The 23,077-nt window shown below is 41.1% G+C and overlaps 1 protein-coding gene across 7 annotated transcripts in view; it reads left to right on the top strand.

Annotated features, from left to right (window-relative positions):
• The window catches only part of LOC126273182 (carbohydrate sulfotransferase 11-like), a 376,162-nt gene that overhangs the window by 339,740 nt on the left and 13,345 nt on the right, over nt 1-23,077 (top strand). For all 7 annotated transcript variants that reach the window (XM_049976687.1, XM_049976684.1, XM_049976688.1 and 4 more), the window contains one exon: nt 15,297-15,590. In XM_049976687.1, the coding sequence (XP_049832644.1) occupies nt 15,297-15,590 (294 nt within the window). The remainder of the gene's footprint in view (nt 1-15,296; nt 15,591-23,077) is intronic.

Below are 23,077 nucleotides of genomic sequence, written 5' to 3'. Positions count from 1 at the left end.
CATCTAATCTTCAGCATTCTTCTGTCGCAAGGTTTTTCACAATCTTCTATTCTCTTCTTGTCGAACTGTTTAACGTCCACGTTCCACTTCCATATATAGCTACACTCCAGACAAATACCTTCACAAAAGACTTTACACTGTATTGGTTTGGTAAAAATGTAATGCACATAAACAATAATAACAACCATAATAAAACATATATTATTGCACATAACACTTTCACACTATGTCTTTTCCTTCTATTTTTTCTTTTCTGGAAAAAACTTACTCCCAAAGCATAATACTAACACCTAATCCTCTTTCTGAGCTTAACAGCTCTCTTGTTACAGAAAGATGCTAACTCGGTATTTCAGGCGGCAAATCGGAAGTTCCGATACATACAATGGAAACCTGGCATCGTCACTACAGTTCTGACATCAGCTAACAATGTGCGCAGTGTTACATTGTGAAACAATTTGTCTAGTTTCCACAGTGAGGTTTGCTGTAGCTCTCCATCCTACTCTATCCTGTGCAAGCCTCTTCATCTCCGAATAACTACTGCAACCTACATCTTTCTGAATCTTCTTATTTTATTCATCTCTTGGTCTCCCTCTATGATTTTTACCCAACACACTTCCCTCAAATACTAAACTGGTGATCCCTTTATGTCTCAGTATGTGTCCTTCCAGCAGATCCCTTCTTTGGGTCAAGTTGTGTCACAAATTTCTTGTCTCCCTAATTCTGTTCAGGACCTCCTCAGTAGTTACGCGATCGACCAATCTAGTCCTCAGTATTCTTCTGTAGCACCACATTTCGAAAGCATATGGCTATACCCCACACAAATATCTTCACAAGAGATTTCCTAACGCTTGAATCTAGAAACGATGTTCACAAATTTCTCTTCTTCAGAAAAGCTTTTTTTTTTGCCATTGCCAGTCTACATTTTATATCCTCTCTTCTTCGGCCATCGTCAGTTATTTAGTTATTTTGCTGCCCAAACAGCAAAACTCTTCTACTACTTTAAGTGTCTCGTTTCGTAATCTGATTCCCTCGGCTTCACCAGATTTACTTCGACTGCATTCCATTATCCTTGTTTTGCTTTTGTTTATGTTAATCTTATATCCTTTTTTTAAGGGAATTGTCGATTCCATTTAACTGCTCTTCTAAGTCCTTTGCTGTTTCCAACAGAATTACAATGTCATCGGCAAGCCACATAGTTTTTACTTTTTTCCCCTGAGCCTTAATTACTACTACAAATTTTTCTTTGGTTTCCTTTACTGTTTGTTCAATGTACAGATGGAATAACATCAGGGATAGGCTACAATCGTGTCTCACTCGTTTCTTAACCACTGCTTCCATTTCACGCCCCTCGACTTTTATAACTGCCATATGGTTTCTGTGCAAGTTTTAAATAGCCTTTTGCTCCCTGCTTTTACCCCTGCTCCCTTCAGAATTTCGTAGAGAGTATTCCAGTGAACATTGCCAAAAGCTTTCTCTAAGTCTACCAATGCTATAACGTAGGTTTAGCTTTCCTTTATTAACATACCTTAATTTCATACTTCATTTGTTAATTCAGTTCTTTAGCAGCCAAATCCAAATTACTTCATTTTCTCATTTTGCTTCGCTTCGCGTTTGGTTTCCAAATAACGACATGTTCTAAACAGGCAGATTCACTTAACTGTTCTTTCACTCCCAGCCAGAGTTCCATGCTACAAGATTTCTCCCGTCCCATCTTTACATCTTTTATGTTCCCTACTTCCCCTAAAATCTCACGCCACGACTAACAAAATCTTTCTTTTTATTTTTTTTGTACTATGTAATTCTAAACTTTGAAGAGAGGTTACGTTACTATAAATCTAGCACTAGTTCTTATTAGAGAAGAGTAGAGGAAGACAGGAGACATAGGCCCAACCGAAGCGAGCTTACCTGCATTCACCAGCTTCGACTGAGAGAAACGGTGAACGTCTAAATCAGGACGACCAGAAGGCAATTTGAATCTCTCAGGCTCGATATTTAGGTAGTAATTTTCTCATTCCTCTTATTCTGATTCGATTTACTTATTTGCTTTATTTATTCTTAAACCTGAATTTAAACCCCAACGACCCTGACCTTCCCTTCAATTTTTGTTTTTTAATATTGGTTACAAATACTTACTTTCGTCACGGAATATGATGTTTTTGCTACGAACATTAGCAAATTTTGCATAACGACGTTTAGCGCACCTGAATAACGTGGTCTTCCGGAAATATGCAGCAGTCAACACACTGGCGAAGTGTAGTCTGTATTAACGTTGTTTTCGTAAACACCGTTGTCCACATGTCAATAGGACTACAAATACTTAAATGTACACTCTTGCAATACTACGAGTTACTCCAAAAACTGAAAAACATGACAATCAGCCGCTACAGTTGTTGAATTGAAAATCTGTTCCTCGTTAATACAATGATGCAGCTTGGTTACATTCCTATAAATACTGGAACAGTAAGGTTCAGTCACGTCCTGCATATTACAACATAAAAATCATTCTATCTAGGGCAACGAAGTAAACGACTGTTTATTCTGTTACAATGCGATCATTTACAGACATAACTAATGTGAACATTATATGCCTGTCCTGCGTTTCTGAGCATTCGACGTTATCAGCGCTCTGAACGTTAAACAAACAATACGAGGTGGAATTCAAAATTTTCGTGACTGGTGCTGCCATCTGGAAAGTAGGAGTAGTAGATATTTGCACCGCTAGGTGACGAGAGCTGCATATCTGATGAGTCAGTGTGCGGAGTAGCATTCAGCTGGGAGGACGTGTTGCGTGTCCACAGTGATTTCCGTAATACTCTGTGTTGGTGTGTGGCTATTTTACGATGGATCCACAAACAGAACAGCGTGTGTGTATCAAATTCTGTGTAAATCTTGGGAAAAGTTCTACAGAGACCCTTGCAATGATTCAACGAGTGTTTGGGGGAAAGAGCATGAGCTGTACGCTTGTGTTTTAGGGTGGCGTGCTTGGTTCCGAGCCAGCCGTACAGATGTCGAAGATGATGTTCACACTGGAAGGCCCGTTAGCCACACAGCAGCAGACATTGTTGCCAAACTCCAACAATTCGTTCGTGGGGATCGACGTCGAACCATTCAAGACCTTGTGGATGAAGTAGGTATTGATTATGGGACATGTCAACGAATGTAGACTGATGAATTGGGCATGCATCGTGTCGCCACAAAATTTGCGAAGGATCTTGACTGCCGATCAGAAGGCACAGCGTGTTGAAGTGTGCATGGACCTTTGTCACAACACATCTGATGTTCCAACCTTCTTGTCACGGTTTATCACCGATGATGAGAGCTGGAGTTATGGTTATGACCCAGAGACAAAGGAACAATCGTCCCAATGGAAGAGCCTGGGCTTTCCAAAATCCAAAAATGCAGCTCAGGTGAAGAGCAAAGTGAAGACTATGATCATCGTTTTCTTTGATACGAAGGGAATTGTGCACAAAGAATTCGCCCCACCCAACCAAACAGTGAACTCCACATACTACTGTGACGTTTTGCGACAACTCCATGAAAAAGTGCAGCGAAGATGGCCTGAATTTTGGCGTCAAGGGAACTGGCTGCTGCATCACGACAATGTACTCTGTTACGTGTCCTTGCTCACCAGGACCTTTTTGGTAAAAAACAAGATGGCGATGTACCCTACCCACCGCACTCGCCAGATTTGGCAATTCCCAAAACTGAAACTCAAGTTGAAAAGCCGTCGGTTTGACACTCTGGAGAGAATTGAAGAAGCATCACTAGCGGTGGTAAACACCCTCAAAGAACAGGACTTCCAGAAAACGTTTGACCAGTGGCAGAAGCGCAGGGACCGGTGTGTACTTGCGGATAGGAACTACTTCGAGGGTGATGGTCCAAAGGTAAGGTTTTCAACAGATGGCAGCACCAGTCCCGAAAATTTTGGATAGCACCTTGTATATGTAGAGATTTGGTACTCAGTTATGAAGGGAAAGCCATGTGCTATGCACCCAAGTTAGAAGTATAGCACACAGAAGGATTTAGACGTACTGAGTCTAGTAGAGGTAGAGCAGCCATCTAAAATGCGTTTTCGCTTATAGAAGCACTCATTTGGTTCAGAGTTCGATATACTGCTTCTGCTGGCTATACTGATGAACACAAATGAAATTAGTCAAAATAGCCTCACGTGAAGTGAAACTGATGTCAAGAGATGAGCAGAAGGTCTCGCTAGCACTAAGACAAATGGCACATTTATCGACAGGAAGAATAGAAAGGAAGTTTAGCAGATAGCGTTCAGGTGCTGAAGGTGTTGACCAACGTGTGACTATTCGGTGGTTCTGCAGTAGACATCGGCTTTATACTTCTCTTGTAACCCAAATGTGCAACAAGGAAAAGGCGTTGTCCGATGACAAACAGAGATTATCAAAATATATAATATGATTATAAAGCTAAGTATAAGTGACGAATCCACTATCTGTTGTTTATCGACCTAATAGCGGATTTGTGTCTTACACCTTGTACTGTAATTAATTTTAATATGAAGGAACTACGATGTGTCCACACGAGATCAGCAAAAATTAATGTAAACCATTACAATGCCTCAAACAAGAGAAACAGTATTGATCCCATTATTAACACAAAGACGTAACAATGTCTGTACGTCACCACATGAAGATTGCTTAAACCCGAAACTTGCTGTGGGGAAATAAATCGTTATATAGGGTAAAAACTGAATGGTATTTTTTATCACGATACAAACCGTGACTGAGCATTATACGTTCATGCTGTATCTTCTAGACTTCTTTATATTACAGTGTGTCATATATGTTTGAAATACCTTGGAATCTCTTGTAAGCTGATGCCAAAGATTTGTAGGGAGGGAGTTACACTCCCTTACTCTATTCTTCTTCTAGCTCTTAACTTACTCTTTAGACGACATTTTCTGACTGATTCACACTGCCCTCAGTTTATCTACGTCCTTTACCACTTCACTCATTCCCGTATTCACAGAAAACGGAATGTTCTGAATCATATGTCATCATAGTTGAATCAGTTACTTCACTTGCAAGTCTTGCCTTGCACGGCCAAAATAATAAAACGCAGTTGCTGTAGCACATATTTCACCAACTCGTTTTTCCACACATTTATTTCTTCATCTACTGCAATGCATCCATGTTCGTACTTTTGTGACTTGCAAGATTTTAACTTCTTTCTCTCCAGCACCATGATTAAAGTGCTTTCAGCTTCTTCTTTTTTAGTTTCCCCATTGTCACTCTCTGGCGTTCTTGCGTCGTTGCATTTTTCGTTGCACATTTTACAGTCCCTCCAACCTTTTAAATCTGTGCAAGTATTTCACATCTATTTGTTTTTTGGCTAAAGACTTTTCAGAGTTCAATTCCGATGCTTATTAGACATGATACCTGGTTTATGCCATCACAAGGCAGTGGTAATTTTACATATGGCACTAATTTGTAATATATTTGTGTTGAAAGCAAGGGGGGGGGGTCAGGCCATAACTTTCTCCTCCCCCGAAATAGCACAAAATTTTTATTTGTTACATAAGTCTCACACACTTCTAAAAATAATAGCAGATGAGTCTGCAAAATAGCCGATTTAGCCAATCGTAGCATGACACGAAAAACACAATGGCTTCAACAATCACTGCGTAACTTAGGTTTGTTCAGTTATCATATCGTTCATGGATAATGTCGTTTTCTTCGGGGCTGCTGCGTTTTTACACTGAGTTAAACTAAAGGCAAATGCGAGCCTTTGCAGAACATTGATGAAACATAGCCACAGTCTTCTTTTTTGTTGATTCCCTGCGCCTACTGCTGCTGGCTACAGTCCCAGCATGTGGAGGCTATTGTTTCGATTGTAGCAAAGCCTTCATGCAAAATGCCATTCGTCTGAAAGGTGAGAGTTGTTTTCTGAAACATCAATACTTTTAATCTCGCTCATAGTCTATAATATGAGTTACATTGTCGATTTTCTACCAAAGCTTTAATCTTGCTAGTTTTCCAGTAAAATCCGCTGTTTAAAATTTGGTGTAAATTGTTTATCACAACCTTCCAGAATTTTTTGCTTTTTTCAATGCCATATTCAGCTGTCTTATGTTTTATGTAGCGAGTCAGAGATGCTACAGGTCCCAAGGTAGTCTGATCGTGTTCTCTTACCTGTCTATAAAAACTAATTTTTTTGTTAATATTTTTGGTAGCTTGTAAGAGGGCTTGAAATAAAAATATCAACAAAAGAAACTCTACTTTATTACGTATTATGCCATTTGACTATAACAGTAATAGTCAAACCTCGATATATCGAATCTCTAGGGAAGGCAAAATTAATTCGATATACCGAGGGTTTGATTGAACGCGGTTTCTGAGGAAAAAAAAGTTTACAACTCACAATTCTTTTTATTAATGTACTGTAATATTTTGCGTTTGTGTGATATAGGCCTATGTTTAGTTTTGGTGATATAAAAAAGAAATCGAGATAGATTGTTATGCATGTTGTTTTATTTCTTCTGAAATAAAGAACAATTCAAAGGTTTAAAATAAAATACTTTAAATGTGAAAAAAATTTAAATTCAGTAAAAGAATATGTAGTATGTACATAAAAATTTCCGTAAATCATTGACTTTAAAAGTAATCTGTAATTCTAATTTGCTTTACACTTTTGATCACCTATAGCCAATTTCATTGTCTATGATTACAATAGCTGAGAACACATTATTCTCTACCTCCTCAGACTTATCCATGTACGTCCTGATCGCGTCGATAGCCGTTTTTGCCTGCCTGGAAGTCACTGGCAGTGCTTCTTCGACCTCCGCCCTCCGTCTTTTCCCCATCCTGTCCGCCATAGTTGCCGCCTTCCTTTTCGTTCCCTGTCTTCACGCAGTCAACAATGGCGGCGTCCCTTAGTGATATTGCTACTGTGACATCGTTGTCCACATCCACTGAATCTTCAAAACGAACGTGAGCGGTGTTAAACTGAGTCACAACTTTCGTTCATTCAACCCAACGATACTGACAGGGAGTGCTTTGTCTCCTGAAAGTACTGTATCAAATAAAAACATTAATCAAAGTTCCCATAAACCAGTGTCAGAATCAAACTAATGTTTTACATGTCTAAGTATTAAACCCATCAGCTGCTCGTTTTGACCTGTCGTCGAAAATCCACGTTTGGAAACGATTGTCGATCGTTTGCGCCATCACTTTTCTCCACGCTTTATCGAGAATTCTCATACGATCTAAAATGTAGATAGTTGTATTGTTGTCATCGTAGATACTGTGGACTGTCATTCGGACCACTTCATACCAGTAGTTTTCTTTGTCGTTCTTGTTTATTCCTTGGTCTAAGGGCTACAGTTTCGATGTAGTATTAGGTGGCACAAATTGTACTGTCACGGATTTTAACGCAGGGATAGCGGGATAGCACTGCAGTTGTCCACAAACAACACAACTTTTCGATTTTTGTAAGTCATTTTTCTATCAAAATCCTTTTACTGGTTGGAAAACACTTTTGAAGTCAGCCATGCTTTCTTGTTCCCAGTGTACTCCCCAGAGAACGACTTACACCCAGAAAAAATATCGCGGTATCTTAAGTGTTTCAATCATAATTGGCTCGAGTATTTCTGTGCAGGTCATATTTACTATTAACAGAACGGTAACATGATCTTTGCTTAACTTGCCCATGCGACAGCTTTTCCTCAGAAACTCATACTTTTGTCTGGAAGACACTTGCAAAAAAAGTCCAAGTTCGCCTGCATTAAAAACATCATTCGGATTGTAATCTTGAAGGTGCCTCTGCATTCTAACTTCCACTCATGACAAATTTTGTTATCTGCAATAGCGCTTCCCCCACTCACCTTTTGGAAAACAGTACTGCTGCAAAATGATCTGCCTTTTCTGTCAAAATAAGTCCACTAACATTCAAGTTATTGTACATTTGTTGTTGGAACCACTGCACTAAACTGTCTTCTAAATCTGGAAACTCAGCCTTTCGTTGTCATTTCCGATCTGTCCCTTCAGATCTGCGGTAATTACACAGTCTTCATTCCTGATTACTGTGGACAGTGTGCTTGCCAGAATCCCAAACTCTGCAGCTATGTCTTTTTTTCACTTCTGCTTTCACTTCATCAATTAACTTTTGCTTTTCAGCGATTCTCAGGTATTTCCGCTTAGAGTCCATGGCTGATACTTACTGCTCACACTAAATAAAAAAAAACACTACCTAAAATTGCACCTGCGAGGAAGGCAACATGGCAAATATCTCATAGACGCAGGGAGGGGAGCGAATGGGATTCCCCTATTTGCGTGCACTTAGATATGCAGAGTTACCATATGGAAGACTTCGCTGTATAGAGATGAATTAGATATAAAGAGTTTTTGTTTACTAAACTTCGACATGTGGGGGTCAAATCTGCCCTTCCCAATCCTTCCAAAAAGTTCGATATAACGGTGGGTTTTCTTTGGAATATCAAGGTTTTCGGCTATCAACAGCAGGGAATGAAGAAACAATTCAATAGAGACATGTCTTCGATACATCGAGGTTCGATATATCGATGTTTGATTATATACGTGCGCCTACTCTCGTCGAAGTGAGTTATGGGAGTATATGCGTCAATTGAAATCAAATATGAAGAGCTGTTGTGACATCTTTCCTGCCGTTGTCGACAGCGTTGTGTTTTATGGACTTAACATGGCAATAAGATGGTTTCAAAGTCAATTACATATAACATTTCAGCGAGGGTTAACTCTGCATATAGCATCTGCTCTGTGTCACGGGTTTAACGAACCAACGGGACAGCGTTGCGGACGTTCTTAGACACTTGAAGATAGACGTGAAGTATTATGTAGATGCACCAAACAGGAATGTTAGTTCACATCAGCGGCAGACAGAAATGAGTTAATACTCCTGAGTGAAAGTTATTCCATTCCGCTGTAGCAGGGGTTAACAGCAACCAGCTTCGAATTGTTTCAGAATAATAACAGTCTTGACTGCGAAATTATTTAATATCTGTGACACGTTTCACACTTTTGGGGCATCATCAGATTGTGTAATAGTAGCTGTATATGCAACTCATCCGTCATAAAACGATGTAAAACGGAAAATGGACGCAACAGTAACTGGATATATAACCCATCCATCACAAAAACGTATAAAATGCAAGGTGAACCTCGAGCACACCAGCTGAAGCCATACATTATGGTGCGTGCGGCTCATACCGCGTTTATTTTGTATGCATAGCCCTATTTTGTACTGCTATGGCACAGTCAGCTGATGTACCCAAGGTTCACCTTGCACTGTATATGTTTTAATGACGGATGGATTACATATCCAGTTACTATGGCGTCCATTCTCCATTTTATACCGCTTAATGTCGGATGGGTTGAATATCCAGCTGCTTTTACGCAGTCTGATGATGTCTCAAAAGGGTGAAACATATCACTGATGTTAAATGATTTGGCAACCAAGACCGTTTTTGTTCTGAAGCCGATCAGTGACATTTGATTTCTATTGATTCACTTAGTCCCGTCAGCAATCTAACTAACTCACATTGTGAAGAAGGAAGTAGGATGTAGAGCCTACACTAAATTCCATAAGATGAGTTAGCGATGTACAGTATGCTGAATTTGACTACCCAGACAGGCAACGCATCTTAGTTTGAACAGTGTCGAAGAAGGCAATAACAGAAGTCGGCATGGCACAAACTAGTAGCTTTTCCCCTGCCGCCCTTTGTTACATGGTACCGCAGCGTTTCGAAGGGTGGATGACACACAGGAATGAAACCTGCGCTCCATAACTGAGTGACTTGTTTTGCCCTGTCTCACTGCTTTCTGAGAGAGACCGTGGTATTCTTATCGGTGTTATTAAAACTTCTATAAGTAGGACTCGTAATCCGAAGAAAAAAAAGCTAATAAATGTGTGATGTCCTGGCCACTTATGACATTCTGTGATGGGTAGAACTCCTCGGTGTCTCTCTCTCTCTCTCTCTCTCTCTCTCTCTCTCTCTCTCTCATTCCTTATCTGTCTCCCTGGGTCGTGCACAGGTATTCTCAGTGTTTGTATATGTACAGCACCATTAGAAAAAAGGTAGGCTTTTAAGTAATTTACCTACAAAACATATAGGTTGATACTTGCACAGAAGGTAGCAGAAACCAACCACTTTTCACCATGTTATTCATTACATTACAAAGCTGACTGCTTGTGTTCATACAGTAGTGAAGACTACACGAAGCTCTTTTTTGATTCATATGTACAAACATAATGTAAAGCACCATACACTCACCAAAAACACGGCTATGGCCTCAAAATGTCAGTTTCCGACAAAACAGTACAATGATATGTAGTGGGTAGCTATCAGTTCTCTGGAATACAGTGCGTTTCTTGTGTCTCCTAAAAAATTAGTCCTTTCGACATGACACTTGTACAAAATCACCAACTTTGACGTATAAAAATACGACATTTTAGTACCTCACTCCCATCCGCTCGTATGGCAAATTTCTCTGGACACATCTGGTTGAAAGGTTTATTTTATTTGCTGTTCGGTAGTTACAAATGACGGCCCAACACGCAGTTTTGAAAGGAAATTCGCTTTCATAGACAAAGGCTATTCTAACAGAATAATTATTACTATTGCGAATGGCAGTTCTGCACACAATGTACAAAGATGTACAAGGATAAATAAATTCAGCCTCTGTTTCTTTTTTTAACATTTACCGAGTAATGATCCCAGTTCCCGTCGAAGTAGTCCCCTTGGCTATCTGTACACAGTCGCCAACGTTTCTGGAGGTCTTGAAACCGAGCAGGAAAATTTTCAACTACGATGCTTCTCAGCTCATTTTACCGGCCCGTAGGTTGTCAGTGATATCTTGATGAAGCTTTGCTTTCAGTCGCCTTTTCACTCGCGGAAACAAGAAAAAATTGCAAGGTGAGAGGTCAGGCGAATAGGGCGGATGTGAGACGGCTTTAACAGAATGTCTGACCAGAGGCACGGTAACAGATAAAATAGTATGCGGTCTTGCATTGCCGTGCAGTAAGAACCTGCCCTGAGAATGTCACAAATCATGGTAGCGACGTCGAATTGCTTGTCGCAAACGTTCATGACTTCGATGTAAATAGTTTGGTTTACTCTTTGACCTGGAGCAACATACTCATGAGGAAGTACTCATTTACTGTCAAAGGGTGCAATCAACATCGTCTTTGTTCTCGAGCGTTGTCCTTTGACTTTCTTCGAAGCTAGTGATCCAGGACTCCGCCGTCCAGCACTTAGTTGCTTCATACTGGTAGATCCCAGTTTCATACCCAGCAATAATCTTTGACATAAATGTGGGACCACGCCTGGCTCTGTCCAGTAGTTTAGCAGAAATTATTGGTCTTTCCTCTTTCTGCTCGTCTGTTAGTGTGTAAGGGACGTGTTTTGCATTAAGTTTCCGTTTTATAACATCTTTTGACACGTCATAATTCAAGTAAAGTTCTTCTGATACCTAAAGCACAATTAAATGGCGGTCTTCTTGCAATAACTTGCTTTCACGCTCCACGTTTGCATCCGTATGTGCTGTAGACGGGCGACCAGCTCTGCGGCCGTCTTTCATTGAATCTCTGCTGCCACGAAACATTCTGCGCCACACGAAATCACTACTTCTGGAAAGTGCCTGGCCTGCATATGCTTGCTTAATCATTGTCGACGTTTCACTAGGTGTTTCCCGAGCTTAATGCAGAATCTAACGTTCACTCATTGCTCACAATCAGCATCCATTATGTCACTGTAATTCACACGCCGACCCAAGCACAGACCTGCCACCTTGTGAGTTTGTGAGGGAACATGTTGTTGTTGTTGTTGTTGTTGTGGTCTTCAGTCCTGAGACTGGTTTGATGCAGCTCTCCATGCTACCCTATCCTGTGCAAGCTTCTTCATCTCCCCGTACTTACTGCAACCTACATCCCTCTGAATCTGCTTCGTGTATTCATCTCTTGGTCTCCCTCTACGATTTTTGCCCTCCACGCTGTCCTCCAATGCTAATTTTCTGGTCCCCTGATGCCTCAGAACATGTCCTACCAACCGGTCCCTTCTTCTTGTCAAGTTGTGCCACAAACTCCTCTTCTCTCCAATTCTGTTCAATACCTCCTCATTAGTTATGTGATCTACCCATCTAATCTTCAGCATTCTTCTGAAGCCAAGTTCATTTCAAGGATGCACACATACGTTGTTGTTGTGGTCTTCAGTCCTGAGACTGGTTTGATGCAGCTCTCCATGCTACTCTCAACGCTGCCCTCCAATACTAAATTGGTGATCCCTCGTTGTCTCAGAACATGTCCTACCAACCGATCCCTTCTTCTAGTCAAGTTGTGCCACAAGCTGCTCTTCTCCCCAATTCTATTCAATACCTCCTCGTTAGTTATGTGATCTACCCATCTAATCTTCAGCATTCTTCTGTAGCACCATATTTCGGAAGCTTCTATTCTCTTCCTGTCTCAACTATTTATCGTCCACGTTTCACTTCCATACATGGCTACACTCCATACAAATACTTTCAGAAACGACTTCCTGACACTTAAATCTATACTCGATGTTAACAAATTTTTCTCCTTCAGAAACGCTTTCCTTGCCATTGCCAGTCTAAAGTTTATATCCTCTCTACTTTGACCAACATCAGTTATTTTGCTCCCCAAATAGCAAAACTCCTTTCCTAATCTAATTCCCTCAGCATCACCCGACTTAATTCGACTACATTCCATTATCCTCGTTTTGCTTTTGTTGATGTTCATCTTATACCCTCCTTTCAAAACACTGTCCATTCCGTTTAACTGCTCTTCCAAGTCCTTTGCTGTCTCTGACAGAATTACAATGTCATCGGCGAACCTCAAAGTTTTTATTTCTTCTCCATGGATTTTAATACCCACTCGGAATTTTTCTTTTGTTTCCTTTACAGCTTGCTCAATATACAGATTAAATAACGTCGGGGAGAGGTTACAACCCAGTCTCACTCCCTTCCCAACCACTGCCTCCCTTTCATGTCCCTCGACTCTTAAAACTGCCATCTGGTCTCGCCTGCATATGCTTGCTTAATCATTTTCGACGTTTCACTAGGTGTTTCCCGAGCTTAACGCAGAACTTAACGTTCACTCTTTGCTCACAATCAGCATCCATTATGTCACTGTAATTCACACGCCGACCCAAGCACAGACCTGCCACCTTGTGAGTTTGTGAGGGAACATGTTGTTGTTGTTGTTGTTGTGGTCTTCAGTCCTGAGACTGGTTTGATGCAGCTCTCCATGCTACCCTATCCTGTGCAAGCTTCTTCATCTCCCCGTACTTACTGCAACCTACATCCCTCTGAATCTGCTTAGTGTATTCATCTCTTGGTCTCCCTCTACGATTTTTACCCTCCACGCTGCCCTCTAATGCTAATTTTGTGATCCGCTGAAGCCTCAGAACATGTCCTACCAACCGGTCCCTTCTTCTTCTCAAGTTGTGCCACAAACACCTTTTCTCCCCAATTCTATTCAATATCTCCTCATTACTTATATGATCTACCCATCTAATCTTCAGCATTCTTCTGTAGCCAAGGTCATTTCAAGGATGCACACATAACAGGTAACATAAAAACAACATTTATTGCTTTTTAGTATTGCAAACTCAGGAAAAAGTCATGGAACTTGTCTTACAAAGGGAATACAGAGAGTTACAAAAAGGTACGGCCAAACTTTCAGGAAACATTCCTCACACGCAAATAAAGAAAATATGTTATGTGGACATGTGTCCGGAAACGCTTAATTTCCATGTTAGAGCTCATTTTAGTTTCATCAGTATGTACTGTACTTGCTCTATTCATCGCCAGTTGGCCCAATTGAAGGAAGGTAATAAAGACTTCGGTGCTTGTGTTGGCATGCGACTCATTGCTCTACAGTACTAGCATCAAGCACATCAATACCTAGCATCAACAGGTTAGCGTTCATCACGAACGTGGTTTTGCAGTCAGTGCAATGTTTACAAATGCGGAGTTGGCAGATGCCCGTTTGATGTACGGATTAGCACGGGGCAATAGGCGTGGCGCGGTACATTTGTATCGAGACAGATTTCCAGAACGAAGGTGTCCCGACAGGAAGACGTTCGAAGCAATTGATCGGCGTCTTATGGAGCACGGAACATTCAGGCCTATGACTCGCGACTGGGGAAGACCTAGAACTACGAGGACACCTGCAGTGGACGAGGCAATTCTTCGTGCAGTTGACGATAACCCTAATGTCAGCGCCAGAGAAGTTGCTGCTGTACAAGGTAACGTTTACCACGTCACTGTATGGAGAGGGCTACGGGAGAATCGGTTGTTTCCGTACCATGTTCAGCGTGTGCAGGCACTATCAGCATCTGATTGGCCTCCACGGGTACACTTCTGCGAATGGTTCATCCAACAATGTGTCAATCCTCATTTCATTGCAAATGTTCTCTTTACGGATGAGGCTTCATTCCAACATGATCAAATCGTACATTTTCACAATCAACATGTGTGGGCTGACGAGAATCCGCACGTAATTGTGCAATCACGTCATCAACACAGATATTCTGTGAACGTTTGGGCAGGCATTGTTGGTGATGCCTCGATTGGGCCCCATGTTCTTCCACCTACGCTCAATGGAGCACGTTATCATGATTTCATACGGGATACTCTACCGGTGCTGCTAGAACATGTGCGTTTACAAGTACGACACAACATGTGGTTCAGGGGTTCATGCACGATGGAGCTCCCGCACATTTCAGTCGAAGTGTTCGTACGCTTCGCAACAACAGATTCGGTGACCGATGGATTGGTAGAGGCGGACGAATTCCATGGCCTCCACGATCTCCTGACCTCAACCCTCTTGACTCTCATTTATGGGGGCATTTGAAAGCTCTTGTCTACGCAACCCCGGTACCAAATGTAGAGACTCTTCGTGCTCGTATTGTAGACGGCTGTGATACAATACGCCATTCTCCAGGGCTGCATCAGCGCATCAGGGATTCCATGCGACGGAGGGCGGATGCGTGTATCCTCGCTAACGGAGGACATTTTGAACATTTCCTGTAATAAAGTGTTTGAAGTCACGCTGGTACGTTCTGTTGCTGTGTGTTTCCATTCCATGATTAATGTGATTTGAAGAGAAGTAATAAAATGGGCTCTAATATGGAAAGTAAGCGTTTCCGGACACGTGTCCACATAACATATTTTCTTTCTTTGTGTGTGAGGAATGTACCTTTTTGTAACACCCTGTATATGAAACGAGATTTGGAGGAGTTCTGCATTCACAAAATGTGTAACTGAAATTTGTGCACGCAGGCGGCCTCGACGTCGTGGATGTACAACTTCAACCTGCTGGCGGGCTACAGCCCCAAGTACCTGCAGACGACGAAGGAGGTGCCGCTGAGCCTGGCGCGCCAGCGCTACCCGCGCCCGTCGCTCGCCGAGCTGCGCGCCGCCCTCAACAAGTCCGTGTCCTTCCTTATCGTGCGGCATCCGCTGCAGCGGCTGCTTTCCGCCTACCGCGACAAGCTAGAGAACGCGCTGCCGCACACGTTCCACCAGAGAATGGGCGCGCAGATTGTCCGTAAATACAGGAAAGGACCTCCAAAGGTACGAGAGAGAGAGAGGGGGCGATATATTTCATGTTTAAGGCATGTACCGATGCACCTAACGCTTTCATATCAGACCATTTTGAGTTAAAATCTACTATTTCCACCAAGACGAATCCAGAGACTCGTTGAACAAAGACACACCCGTTTTAACAACTTCGTAATCGTGGAGATACACGTATTAACTTCTTTTAGTGATATTTTTTCGCCGGCATAACACATTTGTATGAGACAATTTCTGCGCTACAGCTCTTCAGTGGCGCAAAGCTACAAAGCTGCAAATACGCGTTGGTTTTTGTTTCATGAGGCCTTGCTCACTAATTATCAGTTTGGAAAGAGACTAAATAAGAACCAGTTAAAGGTTATTTGAGGAAGATTACAATACCAGTGAATCACAGTTGAAATCTGTCAATTTGTACAAACAGCCAGATGTAACAATTCGTAGGAATATGAAATGGAATGAACACCTAAGTCCAGTCTTAGGTAAAACAAACTGCAGGCTTCAGTTCATCACTCTACAAAGACGATTGCTATAAAACAGTTATGTGATCATCCAACTCACACTACTGCGGAAGTGTGTCGGACCCATCCCAAATAGAGCCAACAGGAAATATCTAAAGTATACAAAAAAGGGAGCACAAATAGTCACATGTTTGACAGACATTTGGGAGAGCATCAGACATACTCAAAAACAAGAGCGTCTAGACGTCTAAAGGTACACATCAAATCGTTCAAATGGCTCTGAGCACTATGGGACTTAACATCTTAGGCCATCAGTCCCCTAGAACTTAGAACTACATAAACCTAACTAACCTAAGGACATCACATTCATCCATGCCCGAGGCAGGATTCGAACCTGTGACCGTAGCAGTCCCACGGTTCCGGACTGCAGCAGATAGAACCGCACCACCACTGTGGCCGGCAAGGTATACATCAACTACTCTTCAAAAGCCTTTTTATGTGGTTCCAATGACCAGCATTAAATGAAGAATTTGCAAATATACGACCCTTTACGTATCGCATTTCATCCACTCACGCTGTAGAGAAGTGAATATTAATAGTCAGCCTCCTTCAGTGAAGAAGGGACAGTATTTATGAAATGATGAAGCCCATGAAGTGTCCACTTGTTCATGAGTTCAACTTGTACAGTAATCGTAAAAATGGCAGCGTTGTAAAGTGAATGAGTCATCAAAGCTGTCAAGCATTCGGATAGGGTGCAACCAGAAAAGAGGGCAAGTCACTTCTGTTTTACCCTTCTCATAAACAAGTGGTTGGTTGGTTTGGTTGATGTGGGGTAGGGTACCAACCAATGAGGTCATTGGTCCCATCGGATTAGGGAAGGATGGGGAAGGAAATTGGTCATGCCATTTCAAAGGAACCACCCTGGCATTTGCCTGTCCCGTGTGCCAACCACTGCGCAACCTCGCTCAGTGTAAAGAAGTGATGCACAGAATTGCACACAAATATTGCTGATGTCTAGAATACTAAAGAACATTCCACTTCCTGTTATGTTATTCGAGCTTCTCTAAAAAAAAAAAAATAAAAAAAAATAAAATAATAAAAAATAGCATAGTTCGGGAAAAACATTCATATGAAATGCACCTTACTCTACTCACAAACAATATCTTAGAAATAGTAGACGTAAATGAACAGATAGGTTCCATACATCAGCTGTTTTAGAAGTTGTGTGACACTGCACCATATTGTCAACTGATACTGAATACAGGATTATATCGTGTGTCTTTACAGGTATGTGACTGCATTAAAAGAATTCTGACTAATAAGGTCCAAAATATTAAACTCGGTGCCAAATGTTTTGTAGAAATAAAAATAATAGTGTGTGCATCATAATGAGGCATGAAAGTCCACTAATGTTTCCAATGACACAAGTGATTTATCAGGTAAAGTCAACACAGTATCTACAGTTTGCTGATGAACCTGTCTACTGGAAAGTGAGCTTTGTGGGAGTAGCACTTACAGACATCAGTGAAGAAAATTATTCTTTGGTCGACCAACAGAGTGGCGTTTGCTTGTTTATTGTTTGTAAGTTTATTATTGAGGTAGTTCTCTGTTTATTGGTTGTCAAGTGATAATTTGCCATTGTAATCAGTAAAATGAATAGTTATTGTGAGCTATTCTGTGAGCTTCTGCTTTGTAGTCTACACTAATAGTAATATCTATAAAAAGGTGACCCTGAAAGCACAAAAGGAAACAGAAAATTCACGTACAGTGCAGAGCAAGAAAGTGACTTTGTGTTATGATGATGGTGCAGGCCAGGTGGAAGTACACCTTTCAGACTTGCTAGACTTGTAGCTAGAGAGACAGATTATGGACCTGCAGATGCATCAAATAGACATGGAGAGCTGTGTCGACAAGCTCTATATATGGCAGACGAAGGAACCGTGGAGTCTAACGCATCCCAAAGCTAACCATGAAAACACAAGTGCTGAAAGCAGTTAATAGGCTAGACAAGTAATCATCAATTTTTTTTGCTCAGTGCCAATACTGACATAGTGGAGTAGCATCTTGGGCTGCTTATGTACTGATATTATTATTAATCACACTACCCTCAACTCCAGCCTCATCATTCCCTTTGGTTAACGCTGTTCACAGAAATTTACAATAACTGCTTCTGGTGTGAACATGGAGTAAATCTAGTGCATACTGATTGTTTGGGTATAAGGACGTAGTGCCAGAATATCTCTTCAGAATTCTTCTGCTTTCATTTCAGCTGAAAATAACTATAAGTTACATGTTTTTGTGTCAGTCTGGACCATTCTGGTTGGTTATGTGCTAATTCTTTCTGTTTGCCATTGACTTTAAAATGTAGTTTCCCCTCCCATTGGAGACCAAAATTACCTCTTGCATCCTTCCTTGTACATATTTACCTACAGCAACCCATCTCACTGGATAGGGTAGACTGTAAAACATTCACAATGGTGATCATTGCTTGCTACTGGAAATAAAACTAGTATGTAGGATTGGACTCTATCAGTGCTAATTCCTGTCATTGCCACATGATAGAATAATGACAACCCCGCTCTGTCAGTTCCACTATATGCTGCACATCAGCTATTAGTTCTTCTTGGTCCTTCCATATCAAAAATGGCTACATACTAGAACTCAGGTATACAGAGAAAGTTATGTTGAAGAAAGAAACAAAGCCAAACAGATAATTGCAGCATCCAAGAAGAAATCTTGGGAAGACTTTGGAAACAGGCTGGAGACTATGGGTCAAGCCATTCTGGAGTGTAATTAGCAGTCTTCGAAAGTGAGGTAAGAAGGAAATGACAAGTATTTTGGACAGGTCAGGAAAACTGCTGGTAAATCCTGTGGATGCCTTGGGCAGATGGAGGGAATATTTTGAAGAGTTGCTCAATGTAGGTAAAAATACGATCAGCAATGTTTCAGATTTTGAGGTAGAATGGGATAGGAATGAGGATGGAAATAAAATCACATTTGAGGAAGTGGAGAAAATGGTCAGTAGATTGCAGTGCAATAAAGCAGCTGGGGTGGATGAAATTAAGTCGGAACTCATCAAATACAGTGGAACGTCGGGTCTTAAATGGCTACACAGGATAATTGAAATGGCCTGGGAGTCAGGACAGGTTCCATCAGACTGGACAAAAGCAGTAATCACACCAATCTTTAAACATGGAAACACAGAAGATTGTAACAACTACAGAGGTATTTCTTTAATCAGGGTTGTGGGTAAAATCTTCTCAGGTATTGTGGAAAGGAAAGTGTGAGTATTAGTTGAGGACCAATTGGATGAAAATCAGTGTGGGTTTAGACCTCTTAGAGGTTGTCAGGACCAGATCTTTAGCTTACGGCAAATAATGGAGAAGTGTTATGAGTGGAACAAGGAACTGTATCTGTGCTTTATAGATCTAGAAAAGGCATATGACTGGGTTCCTAGGAGAAAGTTATTGTCTGTTCTACGAGATTATGGAATAGGAGGCAAACTTTTGCAATCAATTAAAGGTCTTAACATGGATAGTCAGGCAGCAGTTAAAGATGACGGTAAATTGAGTTCATGGTTCAGAGTAGTTTCAGGGGTAAGACAAGGCTGCATCCTGTCTCCACTGTTGTTCATATTATTTATGGATCATATGTTGAAAACAATAGACTGGCTGGGTGAGATCAAGATATGTGAACACAAAATAAGCAGTCTTGCATATGCGGATGACTTAGTTGTGATGGCAGATTCAATTGAAAGTTTGCAAAGTAATATTTCAGAGCTAGATCAGAAATGTAAGGACTATGGTATGAAGATTAGCATCTCCAAAACGAAAGTAATGTCAGTGGGAAAGAAATATAAACGGATTGAGTGCCAAATAGGAGAAACAAAGTTAGAACAGGTGGACAGTTTAAGTACTTAGGATGCATATTCTCACAGGATGCCAACATAGTGAAAGAACTGGAAGCGAGGTGTAGCAAAGCTAATGCAGTGAGCGCTCAGCTACGATTTACTCTCTTCTGCAAGAAGGTAGTCAGTACCAAGACTAAATTATCTGTGCACCATTCAATCTTTCAACCAACTTTGTTGTATGGGAGCGAAAGCTGGGTGGATTCAGGTTACCTTATCAACAAGGTTGAGGTTACGGATATGAAAGTAGCTAGGATGATTGCAGGTACTAGTAGATGGGAACAATGGCAAGAGGGTGACCACAATAAGGAAATCAAAGAAAAACTGGGAATGAACTCTATAGATGTAGCAGTCAGGATGAACAGGCTTAGATGGTGGGGTCACGTTACACACATGGGAGAAGCAAGGTTACCCAAGAGACTCATGGGTTCAGCAGTAGAGGGTAGTAGGAGTTGGGTCAGACCAAGGAGAAGGTACCTGGATTCGGTTAAGAATGATTTTGAAGTAATAGGTTTAACATCAGAAGAGGCACCAATGTTAGAACTGAATAGGGGATCATGGAGGAATTTTATAAGGGGGCTGTGCTCCAGACTGAATGCTGAAAGGCATAATCAGTCTTATATGATGATGATGATGATGATGATGGTCCTTCCACAGGCCTTCTCAGAACTGTCCTGGGGGTAGCAGTGAAGGACTCAATTGTCCATGTACTGCATGGTGTACTGCTCCCTGCGAAGTTGTCATTTCCACTCTTGCATTTCCTGTGCTATGTGCTAGGGACTGTAGAAGTCTCACTACTGCTATTGTAACAGCCAGAAAATCACTTACGTTTTTATAATGTTTAAACTCGGATGCACTGTGTCATTGGTTGCTAATTACATAGCCAGTTCCCATTTTGCTTGAGTATTATTTAATATATTTTTAATATTCCCTGTTCCAAATTTGTCAACTGCATAGTATGCAATTCCACATTTGCTCTGTTTTTAATTGCTATTTCCAGCACTTGTCACAATGTGTTATTTAATTGCCAGATTTAATTAGTATATGCCATTGGAAATATTGTTTTACAAAAATTTCCAACAGTATCTAGCTACCCCCTTTCTCAACATTGCAATATATGTGGTGCTGGATCCAATACTTGACACAATTGTTCTTATAGCCAATCATACAAGAGATGTAACCTAAGGTACTATCTTCATATATCTTCTAATACTCCCTTCCTTTCGACCCTAAGATGTAATCTAGTGAGTGTCTCCTCCAGCCTTCATACCTCATTTCTCACTTCTCACACATTGCAAGTCAATCTCAGTTTTCAAATATGGGTGGTCAGTTACTGAAAAGCTTTTCTATACATTCTGAAACTCTTGTCCTTCATTGGTGCAACTGGGTGCTTAATGTACCTTGTTGGTATCCTGCACATGAGTTTCTGCTTTCTTCCTTTCCTTCCTGTACAGTACCCCCTTAGCACATGGTGGCACTAGCAGCTGCAGTAAAACATCTAGAGCTCCCTTAAAATGCTTGATGCACACCCATGTGGACAATTCTGGCTTGCTTCAACAATTGCAATTCTACATTTACAGGCATTTTCATCTCTGTGTCTTGGTATGGTCCCCAATAACACATGATAAAGTTCTTTGTTTCACTCCTTGGTGTATTGGGGCTTACTAACATTACCCACTGGCAAAACCTTAATTCCAGCAACTTAACAGTACATCATCTCTTTTCTCTTGACACTTGAGTGCCTTAGTATGTGCCCTTTTCACTCACTTCCACACATCTCTTAACGTTTTTGTAAAATTTCTTACCCTTTCTCCACTTTTCCTGATTTAATGCTTAATAACTTCGAAACATGAAGGCGTATGCTTATTGTACACAATGTCATATGGCGAGAGCCCAATGCTGTCTTGCGATGAATTAAATACAGTGATGACATAGGGTAGATAAATGCCCTAGAGAGCGCCAATGCTGTCATGCACTTTTCAGTTATATACAGCCACAACATAGAGTAGATAAATGTCCCAGTCATTGTGGTTACTGATTATATAATAGTTCAAAATTTTAATGATGCTATGGTGAACACACTCAGTTCTGTTTGCTTGTGGATACAGGGGACTAGTTCTTAGTGTCCATATTCACAACAGGTAACACAGTTGCTTAATTAGTTCAGACATGAAGTTGGTGCTCTGATTCATAATTACTGTATCAGGGACACTAAACACCAATAACCAATTATTCACCACTGCTTGTGCTACTATGCTGAGTTGCTAAATAGGAATGGTAATCGTTGCAACATAACACAAAAAGTGGTATATGGCAGTTAACACATAGCAGTTACCTATCAGTATTTTCTTAAATGGATCCAAGACATCCAGTCTCACAATTTCAAATGGCTTGGATGCCCCTGGTAATCTTTGAAGTGGTGCTTGGCACATTGTGCACATGCAAGCAATTCTTTCATAATAGTCAGCGTCCTGTCTTCATGTACTCCACCAATATTGTTCAGTTATCCTGCAACCAGTTGTTCTTTGTCCTCCATGTCCTGTTAACGAATGATCGTGAGCCTCTGTTAAAGTTTCTTCTTTTAGGACTGCAGGTACCATGTTGCACACCACGGACATCATTATCCTACATAGTAGTCCATCATCTATAGTGCACGGTGGTTGCATTTGAAATGGCTGGCAGTCTGTCTCAACAGTCTGCATCTTCTGCTACACAGCACAGCTTTATCCGAGCCCTTGTGTCACCCCAGTCTCTCTGCTTAGCCCATCTGCTTTCCCACACTTCTTTCTTGGCTTGTAAACCACTTCAAAATCACTTAATTTCAGTGCCCATCAAGCCACCATGCTTGATTGATCTTTGAGACCTAATGGCACTTTATTGTCATGTGATCAGTTATGATTCTGAATGTTCTACCGTATGGACACCACAGAAAGTGAGTGACACCATGTATTAAGCTCAAAGTTTCCTTCTCTGTGATAGAGTGATTCCATTCAGATTTATTTAACAGTTTTGATGTGTATGCTATTGGGTGTTCTTTCCCAGTTACTTCCTGACTTAAAATGCATCTGAACATCTAGTTGCTTACATAACAGGACAGGATAAATTATTATTCTTAATTT

The sequence above is a fragment of the Schistocerca gregaria genome, chromosome 5 (genome assembly GCF_023897955.1).
Source record: "Schistocerca gregaria isolate iqSchGreg1 chromosome 5, iqSchGreg1.2, whole genome shotgun sequence".
Lineage (NCBI taxonomy): Eukaryota > Metazoa > Arthropoda > Insecta > Orthoptera > Acrididae > Schistocerca > Schistocerca gregaria.
Note: the sequence above shows the minus strand (reverse complement) of the source record. Positions and strands in the feature narration are given on the sequence as shown.